General features: G+C 41.5%; 2 protein-coding genes across 2 annotated transcripts; both read left to right on the forward strand.

Moving 5' to 3' along the window:
• The first annotated feature begins 232 nt into the window (after positions 1–232).
• Positions 233–7,096, forward strand: LOC130575502 (uncharacterized). The gene is made up of 2 exons (XM_057369427.1): positions 233–463; positions 7,001–7,096. The coding sequence occupies exons 1-2, from the start codon at positions 425–427 to the stop codon at positions 7,094–7,096; spliced, it is 135 nt and encodes a 44-aa protein (XP_057225410.1). The 5' UTR covers positions 233–424.
• Positions 7,097–7,445: 349 nt separating this feature from the next.
• PTP4A1 (protein tyrosine phosphatase 4A1) lies at positions 7,446–14,501 on the forward strand. Its single transcript, XM_057369426.1, has 5 exons — positions 7,446–7,551; positions 9,093–9,185; positions 9,558–9,688; positions 11,821–11,895; positions 13,086–14,501. The coding sequence occupies exons 1-5, from the start codon at positions 7,447–7,449 to the stop codon at positions 13,201–13,203; spliced, it is 522 nt and encodes a 173-aa protein (XP_057225409.1). The 5' UTR covers position 7,446; the 3' UTR covers positions 13,204–14,501.
• The last annotated feature ends 376 nt before the right edge of the window (positions 14,502–14,877 follow it).

A 14,877-nucleotide genomic window follows, 5' to 3' on the forward strand; every position in this document is an offset into this window, starting at 1 on the left:
GCGCGGGGTGTCCCGGCGCGGCCCCGAGGGGCGCTCCCCGCCCGGCCCCATTCACCAACCGGTTCCCGCCGGCCGCCTCCGCCTCTCGCGCCCGCCCGCCCCGCCCCCCGCGGCCTCGCGCCCGCCCCAGACGCGCCGATGRCGCCTTTGATTGGCTGGGCGGCACGCTCGTCAGTGGCGCGAGCGAGGGGCGGGGCCGGAGCGCTCGTGCGGGAGGCGGCGCCGAGTGTCGCTCCTGGTGCAGCCGCGTCCGCCCGGCGCCGCCTGCAGAGCCGCCCGCCCGCCGCAGCCGCTGTATGGTCCTTCCCCGCGCCGCCGCCGCCGAACCCCCGCCGGCAGCTCCGCGGCCTCCAGCGCCTCCTCCTCTTCCTCCTCCTGGTTCTGCTCCTCCTGCCCCCGGCGGTGGCGCCCGCACCCCGGCTGTATGATCAGGCTACAGTCTTCAATGAGTAACCATATTCCTGTGAGTGCYGTCCGCTCGCGCCCCCCGCCCTGGCCCCTCGCCCCGCTGGCCTCCCGGCTACCGCGCCTCTCCTCCCTCTCTCCCCCATCTCCTCCATGTTGTGTCTTTGTTCTGTCGTCCGGGCCACGCCGGCTGCGGGCGGCTTCTCGAAGCGCCGGGCTGCGGCTGCCGTCGGGCGGGCCGCTGGGAAGCCGAGCCTGCCCGGCAGCGGCACGGCTTGGCCTCCCGTCTCCCCTCGGCTGCCCCCCGCCTGCTGGCGCCCCTTTCCCCTCCTCCGTTGAGAAAGGAGGTGGCGACCTCTCCGCGGCTCCTGGGCGGCCCGGCCCGGGCACAAAGCCGCTTTGTGAGCCCGGCTGCCGCTTGCCCCGCCCGCCGGCTCGGCCTTCTCCCCGCCGGATTCCGTGCGGGGAGTCCGCCGGGCCGGGCCGCCCGCCGGGAAGGGCAGCGCCTCCGCGTCCGTGGCTCCGCGCCCTGGGCCGTGCCGGGAGCCCCCTGCCGGGGGGAGGCCGAGCCGGGCGGCGGCTCCGGGGGACAAGATGGCTCCGCGTCGGGAGCCTGATCGAGGCGTGATGCGAACCCGTGACCGCCGCAGTTGGGGCGACGGCCCAGCCTGGCCCGCGGGGCGCTGTCACGGCCGGGACAGCATCTCCTCTCCAGGGAGAGACTGGGACAAATAGGCCGGGAGCCCGGCACCTCACGGCTGCGGGGCGGCCGGAGGCAAGCCGGGACTTGCCCGCGGGCGGCTGGCTGCTAGGCTGGTTGCCAGGCTTGGCTGCCGCGGCCGACGCTCGCCCCCCGCCGCGGCCCCACGTGCGCGGCTGCGGCCGGGGCGAAGGCGGCCGGGCGGCTGCTTTGTCTCTGCCGTACTCGGGCGGGGAGTCGGTGCCGGCTTCTAGCGACGACGTGAGTCCTTTCCAAAATGAGCTCTATGCAGTAGAGGTGGGGTATGCCCGAACTCGGGTGTGTAGCCGGCATTGTTCGGCAGGAAAAGTCCGCAGAGGAGTCATTTAAGTCCACGTTGAAGCGGATGTTTGTGTAAGAATCTGCTTTGAGCCTCAAAAGCTTACGGATTCAAATACCTTAATTTTAACCGAAACTGCTTTCAAGACCTTGCTMTCTGTTTTTTCAAGGAAGGCATTTCCTTTCTGGAGGTGGATCACAGTTCAGCTTTGGAAGGCTTTGCTTCTCAGTTTTTGGTTTTTCTTTTTTAACTCCCCTAGGTGCCTGTGCTGCCTAACATCTGTGACCACCGAGCACAGTGTGTATTTAAGCATAAAAAATCCAACTACACGGCTTGCTGGTGGTGGTATGCCCTCCAAAAGCAGAGAGGCAAGAAAGAACTAACAAAATCAAGTAATCTACGACAATAGAGGCAGGATTGTTTGCTCACTGGTAGCCAGCTATGCATGTTCCAAGTATTATGAGCTGACAATTGGGCAGTTTTTGTGGCATGAAGGTCCTGTAATCTGGTGTTTATTTCTGCTGGAGACAACTTTCCAATATGTCTACCTGYATCTGCTGAGTCTTTCGAAAGCAGTGACTCAGAGCATGAACCCTGTCTCTTTGTAATCTCATAAAGCTGCCAAATCGAGAAACCTGAAGATTACACTTAAATGTCAGCTCATATTATTCCAGTAATAGAACAGCAAAGGGTTTTGAAATTGTGTTAGAGGAACAGAGTTCGTTTTGGAGGGGAAAATGTGAAAGAAGCAATACAAAAATTGCACTGCCATGRGAGGAAATGTGAGAATGAGAAATAAAAATGAATGACAGATATAACAAGAGCCAGGGCAACAGGATGTCATTGTCTTACTTAAACGAAATGTGTCAGTAAGACCATAAATAAATAGAACTTAGCTTTATCTAATAACTACCAGTTAAAACTTTCCTGTTCTGACAAAATACATGCCACGTAAGAATGCCGGATCTATCCCAGTGTGGAGGCTGACTGTAAGTGATCACTTGTTTTAAACATTAACCAGAACACCCAGATAAGGGTATTACTGAACTGTAAACTAGCAACAGATTGTCACCTTCTTCAAAGCATTAAAACTCACTTGGATCAATACAAGAARTATTTCTGTGTTTAGTGGAAGTCCTTATAGCTTTCTTCTCAGTTGCAAGTTTTTGTTAGGCATTTATGGCTGAATTAAACTCGATGAAATACATGCAGGGAGTTATTGCTGTATGTGCTAACTTTCTCATGTCATTGCGTAAAACAATGGTATCGTTTTTTAGTAGGATGACATGATTTAATTGTAGTTTTCTATTGAAGTGACAGTGTTAAGTCATTTTGAGATTCGTTGCTTTTGGAAACTCAGGAGGAAGTGCTAGACAAGGGGATGGATGGGTTTCTGTCTAATGTCTCATTTTCTCTAATATCTGTTAATGCTTTTTTGCATGTAGTTTTTGTGGTTCTAAGCAAAAGAACTTTGAACCGAGTCACATGGCCTTGATTTCATCATCTCTGAAAGTTGCATTGACTTGTTATACCGGAAGTTTTGAGATAATTTTTTCTTCCCCCTTCATTGCATACTTGAACCACAAGAATATTCTTTCATCRTAAAGCACGTCACAATAAGTTTATGATAAACCTTTGGATTCTCCCTTGTCATTGGAGAGATAGGAATGTATTTTCATAGACAATGGGTTGCTTTCTGTGGCCTAAAATGGACACTGTTATCACTGTGGATATCATGAGACAGGCATTTATGTGCCCAGTAGATAGGAGGTGCATCTTGTCAAGAGCACCTTATGAAGGTGTGCCTCCACCTTCTGTAATGGCTTCCCAGTTTATACCCCTTACCCTCCCACTCTTTCGTGTCTGTCTTGGCAGTTGCTGTTGAGGCCTTGAAGAGTAAATAAGAGGAAGTCGGGTGTTTTTGCCATTCAGTATCTTTTTTTGGGTAGCAAGTTAGAACCATGAACTTCCTTGCAGGTGTCTCAAATTGTTACGAAACTCAGTTTATTTCAGTTTTCTAGTTTTAAACCTGTGGTTTCAGTAGGTGAGTGTCAAGTCTTGACTTAAGAGAATGTGAGACCACGTAGTTGGTTCTGGGTATAAATGTTTTTGATCTATGAGCACGTGGATTGAGCAGCTGTGAACATCTTCTGAAGGTAAAGTGTCATATAACTCTGTTAACAAATGCTTTTGTTTACACACTTTTCAAGATGCTACCGAGCTGTGAACCAGAATCAACAGCATGGGTTAACTTAACATGTCTCCACTTTCTCCATATCTATAGGGTCTAATRGATTACTTTCATAAACCAGTTTTGTCAGATAAGAGTTATTGTTTCAAACCCTAAGTTAACATCCATGTGAATCTGCTTGTCAGTGAGCATAGATACTTCAGCTTTCTGTCCCAGAGAAGGGCATGAATTAAAAGCCTTTCTGAGATTACTTCCACCTGCTTGAACAGACTATTATCTAACTTCTCGTGGCTTGAAGTGTAGTAGATCATACCATCATAATAAATGCATCTATAATGGGCAGATTACCTTCTCTTAATGGGGGGTCCTGGCATATTAATGTTAGTTKTGTTTTCCATGTTTATTTTGATTGCTTTAACAGCCTAAATATTGGGCTTCTGTTGTGATGGAAACTGCTACTTCTTCCAAAATCCTTCAGTATTAAATTTCCTCAAGGAAAATTTATATGTAAATTGAAAAGAATATGCTGGAGTATCGAGTTTGACGGTACAAACGATGAGTTGGAGCTACTGTGTTAAGGAACATTCTACATTCAGCAGTATGAATTTGAATTTCACTTATGCACCTTTTGCTTTCATGCACTGTCTTGACTGTTTCAATAGTTTACCTACCAAAACTGTAYGTATCAATTAAGTAAATTTTAAGCTGTATTTCCAAGCCTTTTGAAAGCTTTGACATCATTTGTGTTCACTCAAAGCCTGAGGTCATCGTAATAACCACAACACTATTTTCATAGCTGATTTCTCATCTCCCAGGTCATTTTGCTGAAGATCAGTGAAGCCCTGTACTCTGGCTTAACACCGTAACACAAACAGCATGCCCATGTACTACTCATCTTTAATTTTTGACTCTCAGAACAATGAAACTAGGTTGGCAAAGCTGTCTTGGGATAGTACAGTGTTTTGCTGCCAAAAGGAGTTGGTCTGCATGTGAAGCTTTCCTGCTAGTATTGGTGAGAAGTGATGGCATTCACATCAAAGGAAAATGTGATATTTGGTCCTTTATAATGTGGTAGCAATAGTTGCCAAGGCAAACAGTGAGGCTTAAGTACATGCTTGGTTAGGTTCTTAGTTGTGTGAATTATTACGGCTCTGATGTGTCTAATACTGACTGTTAAGTTAGCAATTAACAAAGTGAATTTGTTTGTAAGGGTTAATAACACAGAGAACTCAAATGTAACATTGCATAATCTACTTGTTTCTACTTTGTGTAAGAATTTGAACTGTGCACCCAGCTTCTAAATGTCATTAGCAGTCTGCATTAAAAAGAAGGGGATTTTTTTTATTTAACTAATTCTTTGCTGCCTGCCCTTTTCCTTGTTTACTGGTTTGTCTGGTATTTTTAGTACTCCTAGTTGCAGACTAAGGGCAGCCTGCCTGGAAGACTGGATGAATTCTGATTACTTCTTTCTTCCTACTTGCCCCGGTATGGCGATATGTTAATGTTCTTTTCTCCCCCAGAATGTACGTCTTGCAGATTGAAAAGTTTTCACCCTAATGACTGGATTCTGTGTCCTCAAGCTTATTTGCATGCATTTGTTTCTGACAGCCCTCGGTCCCTCATCCTTTACCAGTGAAAGGGCCTGTCTATGATTCTTCATAGCAGTCTTACCAAGAAATCAACATGAGATCTGCTGGGTGCAGTACAAATAGCGGCACAAGACCTTGTGCAGCTGTATCTGCTTAAAGCTGTCCTGTCCCTTTTTGGTGTTCTGCTTCTTAAACTAATTGAAAGTGACTTTAAATAAATTATCTTCAGKTTTTTTTTTTCCTGTTGCTATTTTAGCTGTTCTCTAGATCTCCTCCTAGGAGGCTTTTAAATGCACACCTGTCACCTTGGTAGGGCATGGCTGGTGAGTCAGGTGATGATTCTTGGAGTTCTTCCGAGTCTGAATTCTCCTGGTTCCTGTTACTCTGTTGACCTTTGACTTCAGAGGATCTTTCTTGCTCCTTTTCCACACCTATTAGAGTTGTTGCTGTCTCTCAAGTTCTTAAAGATAAAAACTGAAGTAGCTTTTCTGYAAGTAACTGGCAAACTTAATCCTGTAGTTTTTATCACTGTGAGGTGATGGTAGTATCTTTGAAGTGGAAGCAAAGTGGATGTGAAATGATCATCTTAGTTTGTTTCTGATAACTTGATTCTTGTGTCTGCTAGCCGGTTGGAGTTTTATGGTGTGTTTGTTAGTTTGTTTTTTACAAGGCATGCCTGTGCTTAACRGGCACCCTTAAAACTCACCAGGAAGATGTCTGAAAACATGAAAATAGTTTGACTGACCAACATAAATAACTTTTTCTACTAAATATTTGTAGGATTGATTATGTTTCTCTCTAATACATAAGTATATTTAGTGGACATGTGGTTCAACTTCTACTTCTCTTTTGGAAAACGGTGCTCCCTTCTTCCCTCCTGTTGCCTAGGCAGGTATAAACAGTAGCACTGGTAGAGTGGCTGGGCACAAAACTAATGCATTTGCTGTAAGGGTTCCATGCTGCATAGAAGCACATATGGGTGGTTCATTTGCAACACCKGCAAATAAATAGCAACTTGGAGTAGTTAATTTTCTATTTTAGTTTGTCGTTGCATCTTGCAGTAATTATATATATAAAGTAAACCATAGCTAAACAGTGTACCACTGGACAGGAACAACCTGTTCAGTGAACTTGCCTATGTATGTTCTTAGCTAGACTATTACTACTGTCATGGGATATTAATGAAATCATGGTGTAAAAAGACCTGTTGAAAGCATATGAAGGTTCAGTGGGTCTTCAGGCTTTGCTGTGTGAAATGTTCCTTAGTTAGAAATCTGTGTGCCTCAAAAGCTTCTGTTCAGAAGCTCACATGTGATGTTAAGCCACAAAGGCTGCATTTGCTTTCAAGGCCTCCTATTTGAGTCAGGTGGATTAATACACTTTTGTTTTGGCACTTGAGGCACTTWTACTTTAGTAGATGTTGTGATGTCTCTCAGTTCAAAACTGAAAAGGCAATTGTATGGGTATCCTGGAAGAACTATTCTTTTTGTAAATTCTGGGGCTCTTAAAACTTGTTGCAATGTTTAGAGCATCTGAAATTGTTATTTTAATACATTACAGGATTTGGTGTTGCAAAAACCCTACATGGAAACTTCATAGTAAGTAAATGTATTTATTTGCGAGAAAGGTAACAGGATTCTTATACAGAGCTAATTCTTGGAATAAAAAATAAACCTTATGAAACCACTTAGTTGCTGTATTTTTATTTTTTCAYTTTTATAAAACTTGTTGTCTTAAAAATAACCTTGTTTCACCTGTACTCATTGTGGCTTTTTTTTTCTCCCCTCTCTTTGCAGCAGTTCTGTGGTGTTCTTGGTCACACATTTATGGAGTTTCTGAAGGGCAGTGGAGACTACTGCCAGGCACAGCACGACCTCTATGCAGACAAGTGAACTGTAGAAATTCATTACTACTCCACCAAGAAGCCCCCCTAAGAGTGGTTGACCAGGATAAGAAGTGTTGAATTGAAATTGGCAGAGCATTTAACAAAGGAATTCAGACCTGGATGGGGTAAACCTCAGTGCACTGCCTTTCTTTTGCCTCAGTATTACTGGATTGAAGAATTGCTGCTTCTTGTTAGGAGGTTCATTTCATTTCCCATTGCTCCCAACTTCATACTTCCAAGCACTGAGAATTTCACGTGGAGTATAGTGAAGTAGACTTCAGTTTCTCTACATCACTTCTGTATTAGAATTTTTTTTAAGTCCTTTCATAATCTTGTTGCATGTTTAACTAAATCAATATGGCCCGAATGAACCGCCCAGCTCCTGTGGAAATCACCTACAAGAACATGAGATTCCTGATCACACATAATCCAACCAATGCAACCTTAAACAAATTTATAGAGGTAAGGCTGGTACAGAATTCTTACTGATGTATTTTTTTAATGCCTGAGCAGCATGCTGTATTTACAAGTTTCTTTACTAGCTGATAACTGCTGTGAAAGCCATACGAGGAGGTACTGAGTCTGTCTTGATTTTTTTTCAAATACTGGTGCTGTGCTTTAAAGATCTGCAGACCGATCTAGTCACATATGCTTTGGCCTTCACAAACATAATTTTGAGAGTGAAGCCAAGTAATAATTATACTGTCTAGTACATGGTACATTAAGTACATTTTTTAGGTCTGAAAACAGGAATTTCCTAGCTGAGTTACATGTAGAACAGTACAAATATCTCTTAATGGTAGCAGCTTGCATTCAGAAAAGGCTGAAGTGGTGTAACATTTCCTTGCACTTGCTGCATAATGATATATTGTGGGTCAGAACCTTTGTAAGAAATAACAGGATTGCAATATGCTTTCACTGCCTAGTTTCCTTCAGTATTAGCAGATCATGGTTTTAGTGTAGCTTAAGAGGATCCTCTGTGTCATAGTGTCTCCTTGAGTGAAATTTGTGGCAATAGGCTTACTCTGCATCCAGAGCTGCTGAAGCTCCTTTGAGTGATTTGGTACATGCTACTGACCAAAGCCAGTGGCTTGGAATATATTGCTAATACTGAATTTATCATCTAAACCTTGTATTTAGTATGTTGGAACTATGAAGTGCATGTTTGTATMAAGTGTGTGTGTCTGTGTGTGTGTGTGTGCGCTAATAATTAGTTTCTTGCAAAGCTACTTCCTGGAAAGGTCCAAGTTTGCAAAGTCTTTCCTTAAAAAGATTTTAGGTATGCTATAACTCAATTCTGCATTCGGTGCAGGGTAATTGTTAGAAAACAGGGTGAGATAACATTTGCTTGCCTTTGTACTCTCACAAGTAGATCAAGTATGCTTAATCTATGCTTCAGTCATTACTGTGACAGTTGGAGTGCGAATAAAGGGTTGTTGCAGGGAGAATGAAGAGGGATTGTGTTTTGTTTGTTTTAATGTAGGGTAATAGCAAAATGGAAAGCTAAATTTTGTTATGACAGCTCAGAAACTGGAAATATTATTGTCCTGTGCTTATAACTCTTAACAGTAAGCGGTCTGACAAACCTGTTGTTTTAATCAGAGAGAGAAGGGGAAGAGTTGAACTTTGCTCAGAATGCATTTAGTATGTCSGTAGCTTTGCATATCAGGAAGCTTTTCTGTTCCTTTAAAAGGAATGATCTTTTGGAGATGGGCTACTTGATTAATCAATATTTATCTGGATCTGATTTCAAAAGAAAAAAGTCTAATCCAACCTGACAAAACTTTGTCTGCAGATGAGACTACTTGCAGAAAAGCTTGAARTGTCTGGCATTAGCACACAAATTTTTAATCATTTCAGCTTTCTGTGTTCTTTGCAAGATGGCAAGCATTTATATCAATTTAGCTACTGAAGTTTTTGCAGTGAGTTACTAAATTAGTTTATCGAGAAAATTAAATGGTAAGTGAAGCTGATTTACAGCATTGGGTTTWTTCACTCCCTAGGAACTTAAGAAATATGGTGTTACCACAGTGGTAAGAGTGTGTGAAGCTACTTATGACACTGCTCCGGTGGAAAAAGAAGGCATTCAGGTTTTGGTAAGTAGTGTAGAAGCAGAGTTCAAAACRAACCTGTTTCCCTCTTCACCCTGACCCCTTCCCAAAAATAAGATTATTTGGCATCACCTTACTATGTCTATGAGTGTATTCCCGCAGCTGATGGAGGAAAAAGACATGCAGATATCTTTTCTTGTCAGGAAAAAATGTTCAGTTTTGAGCTAAATCATATGCTCAATGAAACCTGATTGAAAGGAATGTATTCATAATATTTCTGTAGTTATACTATTAAAAAATCGCAGGTTTGATAATTTCTTTAGCTGTCAGCTTTGTCCATTGTGTCCCCTCCTTATTTTTTTTCCTACACATTAGACAAGAATTCTGCCTTTATGTATTTGTCATCCTGTGTTCTAGGACTGGCCCTTTGATGACGGTGCTCCACCATCCAACCAGATTGTTGATGATTGGCTAAACCTCCTTAAAGTTAAATTTCGTGAAGAACCTGGTTGTTGTATTGCTGTACACTGTGTTGCTGGTCTTGGAAGGTGGGTGAAGTTTTAAAGATGCATTGAATTCCTGGTCAGACTTGTTAAGATCTAGTGCAAAAATTTTATTTGAGGCAAATGCAAAATAGTCATGTATCCAATACTGGAATGACCTCATGCTTAAAAGTAGTTAAGATGGCAGGAAAACGTTGTATGTATTTGTTAAAGATCTTTAAGTCAAGAGATGATTGGAGAGCCTCTGTCACAGCTCTCACAAAGTCTTCAAAATAAAGTTAACAACTGTGCTCGTACAAAGCATATTGATGAGTGTCCTATTGATATTTTCTGTCTTACTACTTCTTTTTCTTAATGGATTAGTTCTTTAGTGACTCATCTGCTTCCTCTCCATCTCCATTTCAGCAGTATTTTCAGTCTCCTTGAACCACCATTAACCACAAACAAGTGTTTGTGGCATATCAAGATCAGCTTTCATCCACTACCTATCTGGGCGATGAAAAGTGTTTTCCAAAGTCCTAAAGGTGTTTGTCTCATTTTTAAGAGATACCAAAATTTTTAGGGATGATGCTAAATATTCTCCTCTTAGCCCTGTTTCTTCTGTCTGCTGCTACTATCTTAAATACGGTTCCAACCCTTGTGAGAAAATAATGGTTTTTCTGCTGTTGTTCTATGTTGTGGTAGATGAAACCACCTCAGAAAATGCTGAAGGGCTGGACAGTCCTGGGATAGTTAGCACACAATGGTGGAAATAGTTTGATAACCCCCCTGGGAATGAAATGGTTCTTGCCATGAATATGTAAATCCTGATGCCCTGGTTGGATTTGATGTGACCTCTCTCTCCGCCTACCCCTTCCCCTACTAGTTGTTATATTCCCCTTCTCTCTCCTCCCAGCTTCTCAAGTAACTGGCCCTGAGGGATTTATCTGTAGGCAAGTAACCCCACAGCTCCCTCTTTCGTCCCTAGTCCCTTCGAGAATAGAAGCCTAGAATAAACCACACGGCTGAGCACTCTGCTTCTCCATCTCTGGTAACGTATGGGCTACCAGTCCACTGAGGAAGGTGTTTTGCTAGTCATCAGCCCAGGCGTGGGTTTTCTCCTGCATAGCACCAAGAAGTGCTGGCCAAGGCGATCTTAAAGGCAGGAGACGCTTGTGGTACACGCAGAGAGACGAGACCCCCTGGATATCCCCCGGCCCACGTTAGTTCTAGACCACCTGAGAACTAGATCTGTTTGAAAAGGAGTTGCTATATTCTAGCCATGGATTTCAGCATGTCCAATATAAAATGGAGGTTTCTGGTCTTGCTTGTCCTTAAGTTTGCCTTCTCCGCTGCATTATGGCTTCACACGTAACAAAGTTCACTGCAGTGATGAATGTTACCAAAACAAGTCCTCTTCCACTGCTTAGAATGATATCAGTTGGTTTTTCCACAAAAACTGGGCAGTCAATTAGTTGAAAAGATGGTCCTAGCTTTTTATCATGGAAGTTTTCTTTTAAATCCCTGAACACACAAAACTACTTAAACTTACTACTAGATGCTCAGTTCTGTTTGTTGCTAGTTTGTGGCATGGGGTTTTGTCTTGATTGTGTTTTTGAGCCATAAATTGCTAATGTATTTAAGTCAAGCTTTTCTATTTGCAAATTGATTCTGTCAGGAAGAACACTGTGGCAAGCAAGGAGATGCTCAGGGGAGTGCAGGGGAGTGCAGCATGGATTGCATCTGTTTCTAAAACTTGGTGACACTAGTTCTAGGATTTGTCAGTTCTTGTTGAACCTGACCCATCTTTTGACTTCTGCTTTGGCATCTTGACTGCCTCTAATGATTCATTGTGGAGAATAGGAACCCATATGCAACTCTTCCTCAGAATCAATTGATTTTAARCAAATGGTTAAAGATTACTTGCATTTTATTCCTATTGCCCTCTCCTGTACCTGGAGTCAGGTGAATAAAGGTAAGGTTGATCAGAGTTAATTTAAACCCCTATTTAATGAGAATGGCTAACTCAGAACCAGGTGATACTGTGTCTGATTTGATGCAGAAATGCTTTTTTTCCTTTTCAGTTTTCCCAGAGGAGAAACCTCAGATATGCAGAAGAGAGAACTGGATAAAGTAAACTGTTTTTCAGAGAATGCTTTGACAAAAGCTAAACTGATTTTTTTTTTTTTTTAAACCAGAGCTCCAGTCTTAGTTGCTCTTGCACTCATAGAATGTGGAATGAAGTATGAAGATGCAGTGCAGTTCATAAGACAGTAAGTATGAGCTAACATGTAGCTGTTCCCAAGATTTAACATGTTGATACATCCTTGGGCACTGAAGGAAATTCTGAATGTTATCCTTGTCTTTGTTGCCCCTTTTTTTCTTTTTTTTTTTATAAGTTATTTAATTCCGTACATCTGAAATTGTGCCACATACGGTCAGTGTTGTAGGACTTGGCCTGTGGAATATATTTTCTGTTCCTGTCAAAACCAGAATCTGTACATAATTATTTGAGGAGGTTTTAAAAAAAAACAAAAAAAAACTTTAACAAACCCCCTAACCTTCATTTAGATTGGAAGAGTTCTCTTTATTTGTTTTACATATGAAAGGCAGAATACCTTTGGAATTTAGATTCTGTTTTCTAGCTAGAACTAATACTCATCCATGTTGGTGGATCCTTCCTTCTGTATTAGATCAAAGTGTGCTAAAAAGTTCTTCATAGTCTTTTCTGGTGGTCTGCTGAAGACAAATATTTCCTTAGATTTTTTAATCAAGGTATGTAAGTTGGATGAGAACAACTTTAATCTCAGTGTTTTAATTTCTCAGGTTTCAGATGTATTTAAAATAAGTTGCATCCATTATAAACAATAACAAARTACTTCTTGCATAATAGCCAGGCCTTTGAAGACTTAAAGTCCGCTTATACTGGTTGTACATGAAGTGAGGAATGGAAAGCCAGGTACATACTCCAAATAGTCAGCCAGCATATACCTTTTTTCATATACTGAGGGTTTGAGAAACAAAAAAAGCTCAGTTTCTGTTCAGCATCTTATTATGGGGACTTTGAGTGTTTATATACTATCTTAATTTTGTAGTATTCTTCTTGAGAGCTGAAGTTATTTATTCTCTTATGAAGACAATGTTGCATCTGCTCTGTAGCTTCCTTTTGAGGTTTCTTCTGAAGATCTTAATGTAAGATCTCTGGCTTGTGCATATCAGAGACTAGAACACTGTATAAAATGCAATGTAGTCCTTTGAGCATGTGGTCCARTGAGATATTTGTGAAAGGAAGCTACCACCCTCTTTCCTGGCACTTAACTTCCAATTATCCCTATTTTGGTTATGGACTTGACTTAAAGGTGGCTTTTCTAAGTGACCTAAAAATATTTTTCTCTGGTTGGTGATATTATTTCACTGGGCAGTAGATTAATATTCTGTTTAAAATGTGTTTTTCTCCATCTAGGAAGAGGCGTGGAGCTTTCAACAGCAAGCAACTTCTGTACTTGGAGAAATACCGCCCCAAGATGCGTCTGCGCTTTAAAGACTCCAATGGTCACCGAAATAATTGTTGTATTCAGTAAAGCTCAAGAGCCTATAGTACTTCTTCGGAAATAAAGGAAGGAATCTAGAATTAAGCAGACTGCATGCCAAAGACATCAGTCTGGTATTTTTTARTAGTAAAGGAAGCTTCCTTAGGAGTATTTATTAGGCTAAAGGCTCAATAGAAATGCAACTTCTATGTTTAGATAARTATCTGTCTATTCGGAGACCCAGTAAATGTTTTTGCTGTACCCTGTTTCTGAGCTGTCTTCTTGTTTATTAATTATCAGATCAAATATCCTTTAATCATGCCATTGAGTCTTACCGACCTAGTTTCAACTACTAAAAATTTGGGTACTAAAATAAATCAATTTGTAGAGATTAGGTGCCAAAACACCCAGCATATCAGCTACATGTTTTTCCTTAAAATGAGCATAGTTCTGATGATGTGAGAACTACTAGCTTATCTGGACCTTACTATCTTTTTGTCTACAGTCATTTCAATATTGAAGAATATGGCCTCTAAAGTAGTCTTGCCTGCTCACTGTCTGTTTTGTCTCCCACAATCGCACTAGAATTATCAGGATTTGCACAGTCTGTCTTTTTAATACTAGGAATTACAGCAACTTTTTACCCCTGCATCTGTACTTTTCTGTTACCTGAACCTCTCCATTTTACAAGTCATTACTCTGGTTATTCATGTAGAAGATCTTTTAAATTGTACAGAAGCACACAAGTCTTTAATGTCTCCAGACAAAAAGCCTTACAGTAAAATTAATGTTGGCACTTCACGTGCAACTTAACAGAGGGCCTGAAAAGGTTGGGAGGGGCTATTTAATATTTCTAGTAAAATGTTGCCTTTGTCTTGTGCAGGAAGTATAGAATATGCCCTTTACTTTAGTAAATATTTTTTTAAAATGTAGAAATGCTTTGTTATTGTAGCTAAAAATTCTTAATCAGAAAATTTCTGAAAAATCTTGTAGTTTTCTTTTACTGTACCTATTGAGAGTTGTTTACCAACTATTGCTTTGTTGAAAGTGTGATCTTTTTTTTTTCGTTTCATTTTTCTTCCTTGAGTTTCTGCTATGACTTGGGCAGACCTCTGTAATATTTTGTATGCCTTTCAAGYTGCGTAACTTAATATTTGGATACTTGATAATTTGTTTTATTATGTAATTGATAAAATGGTGATGTGTATTAATGTTAGTTCAACCATATATTTATACTGTCTTGGGAATGTGTGGTTATAGTTCTGTGGGAGAAATACTTTTGCCAGTGTTCACCAGCTTGTAAAATCTAGTGCGAGAGCTTAAAACATCTAAATAAATACTGAAATGCACTTACGAAGTTTGCTGAAATACTCATCACTTTCACTAATTTTCGCGTACTTTGTCAGCAGTCTTGAGGTGCCTAAATTCAGAATCTAGTCAGGCATCTGTTGGTTTGGTTTTTTTTTAATCTGGGCTTGAATGTCCCCTTTGCTGTAATGTTTGCTGTTTGTTTTACTCATAAATAAATGTGGACAAAAATTAATGGTAGAAAGTACAGTATTTCTTCATGTAGCTTACTTGTGACTTGCTGTCGCCAGTATTAAATTAGGCTACTTGCTTTGTGTTCTTGAAGCTGTTTTTGCATTAAAACAGAAGAGTTACATGCATCACTAAAGCTTGGAGAACACTTGAATTAGTAGCATCAGAATTCAAGTAAAAATAGTA

The sequence above is a fragment of the Malurus melanocephalus genome, unplaced genomic scaffold (assembly GCF_030028575.1).
Source record: "Malurus melanocephalus ecotype Western Australia unplaced genomic scaffold, MMel_1.1 scaffold_109, whole genome shotgun sequence".
Classification (NCBI taxonomy): domain Eukaryota; kingdom Metazoa; phylum Chordata; class Aves; order Passeriformes; family Maluridae; genus Malurus; species Malurus melanocephalus.

Coding starts and splice junctions, on each gene's coding strand:
- PTP4A1 (XM_057369426.1), top strand. CDS start 7,447: ATGGCCCGAATGAACCGCCCAGCTCCTGTGGAAATCACCTACAAGAAC. Junction 9,689..11,820: donor TGTGTTGCTGGTCTTGGAAG/GTGGGTGAAGTT, acceptor TTTTTAAACCAG/AGCTCCAGTCTTAGTTGCTC. Junction 11,896..13,085: donor GCAGTGCAGTTCATAAGACA/GTAAGTATGAGC, acceptor TTCTCCATCTAG/GAAGAGGCGTGGAGCTTTCA.
- LOC130575502 (XM_057369427.1), top strand. CDS start 425: ATGATCAGGCTACAGTCTTCAATGAGTAACCATATTCCT.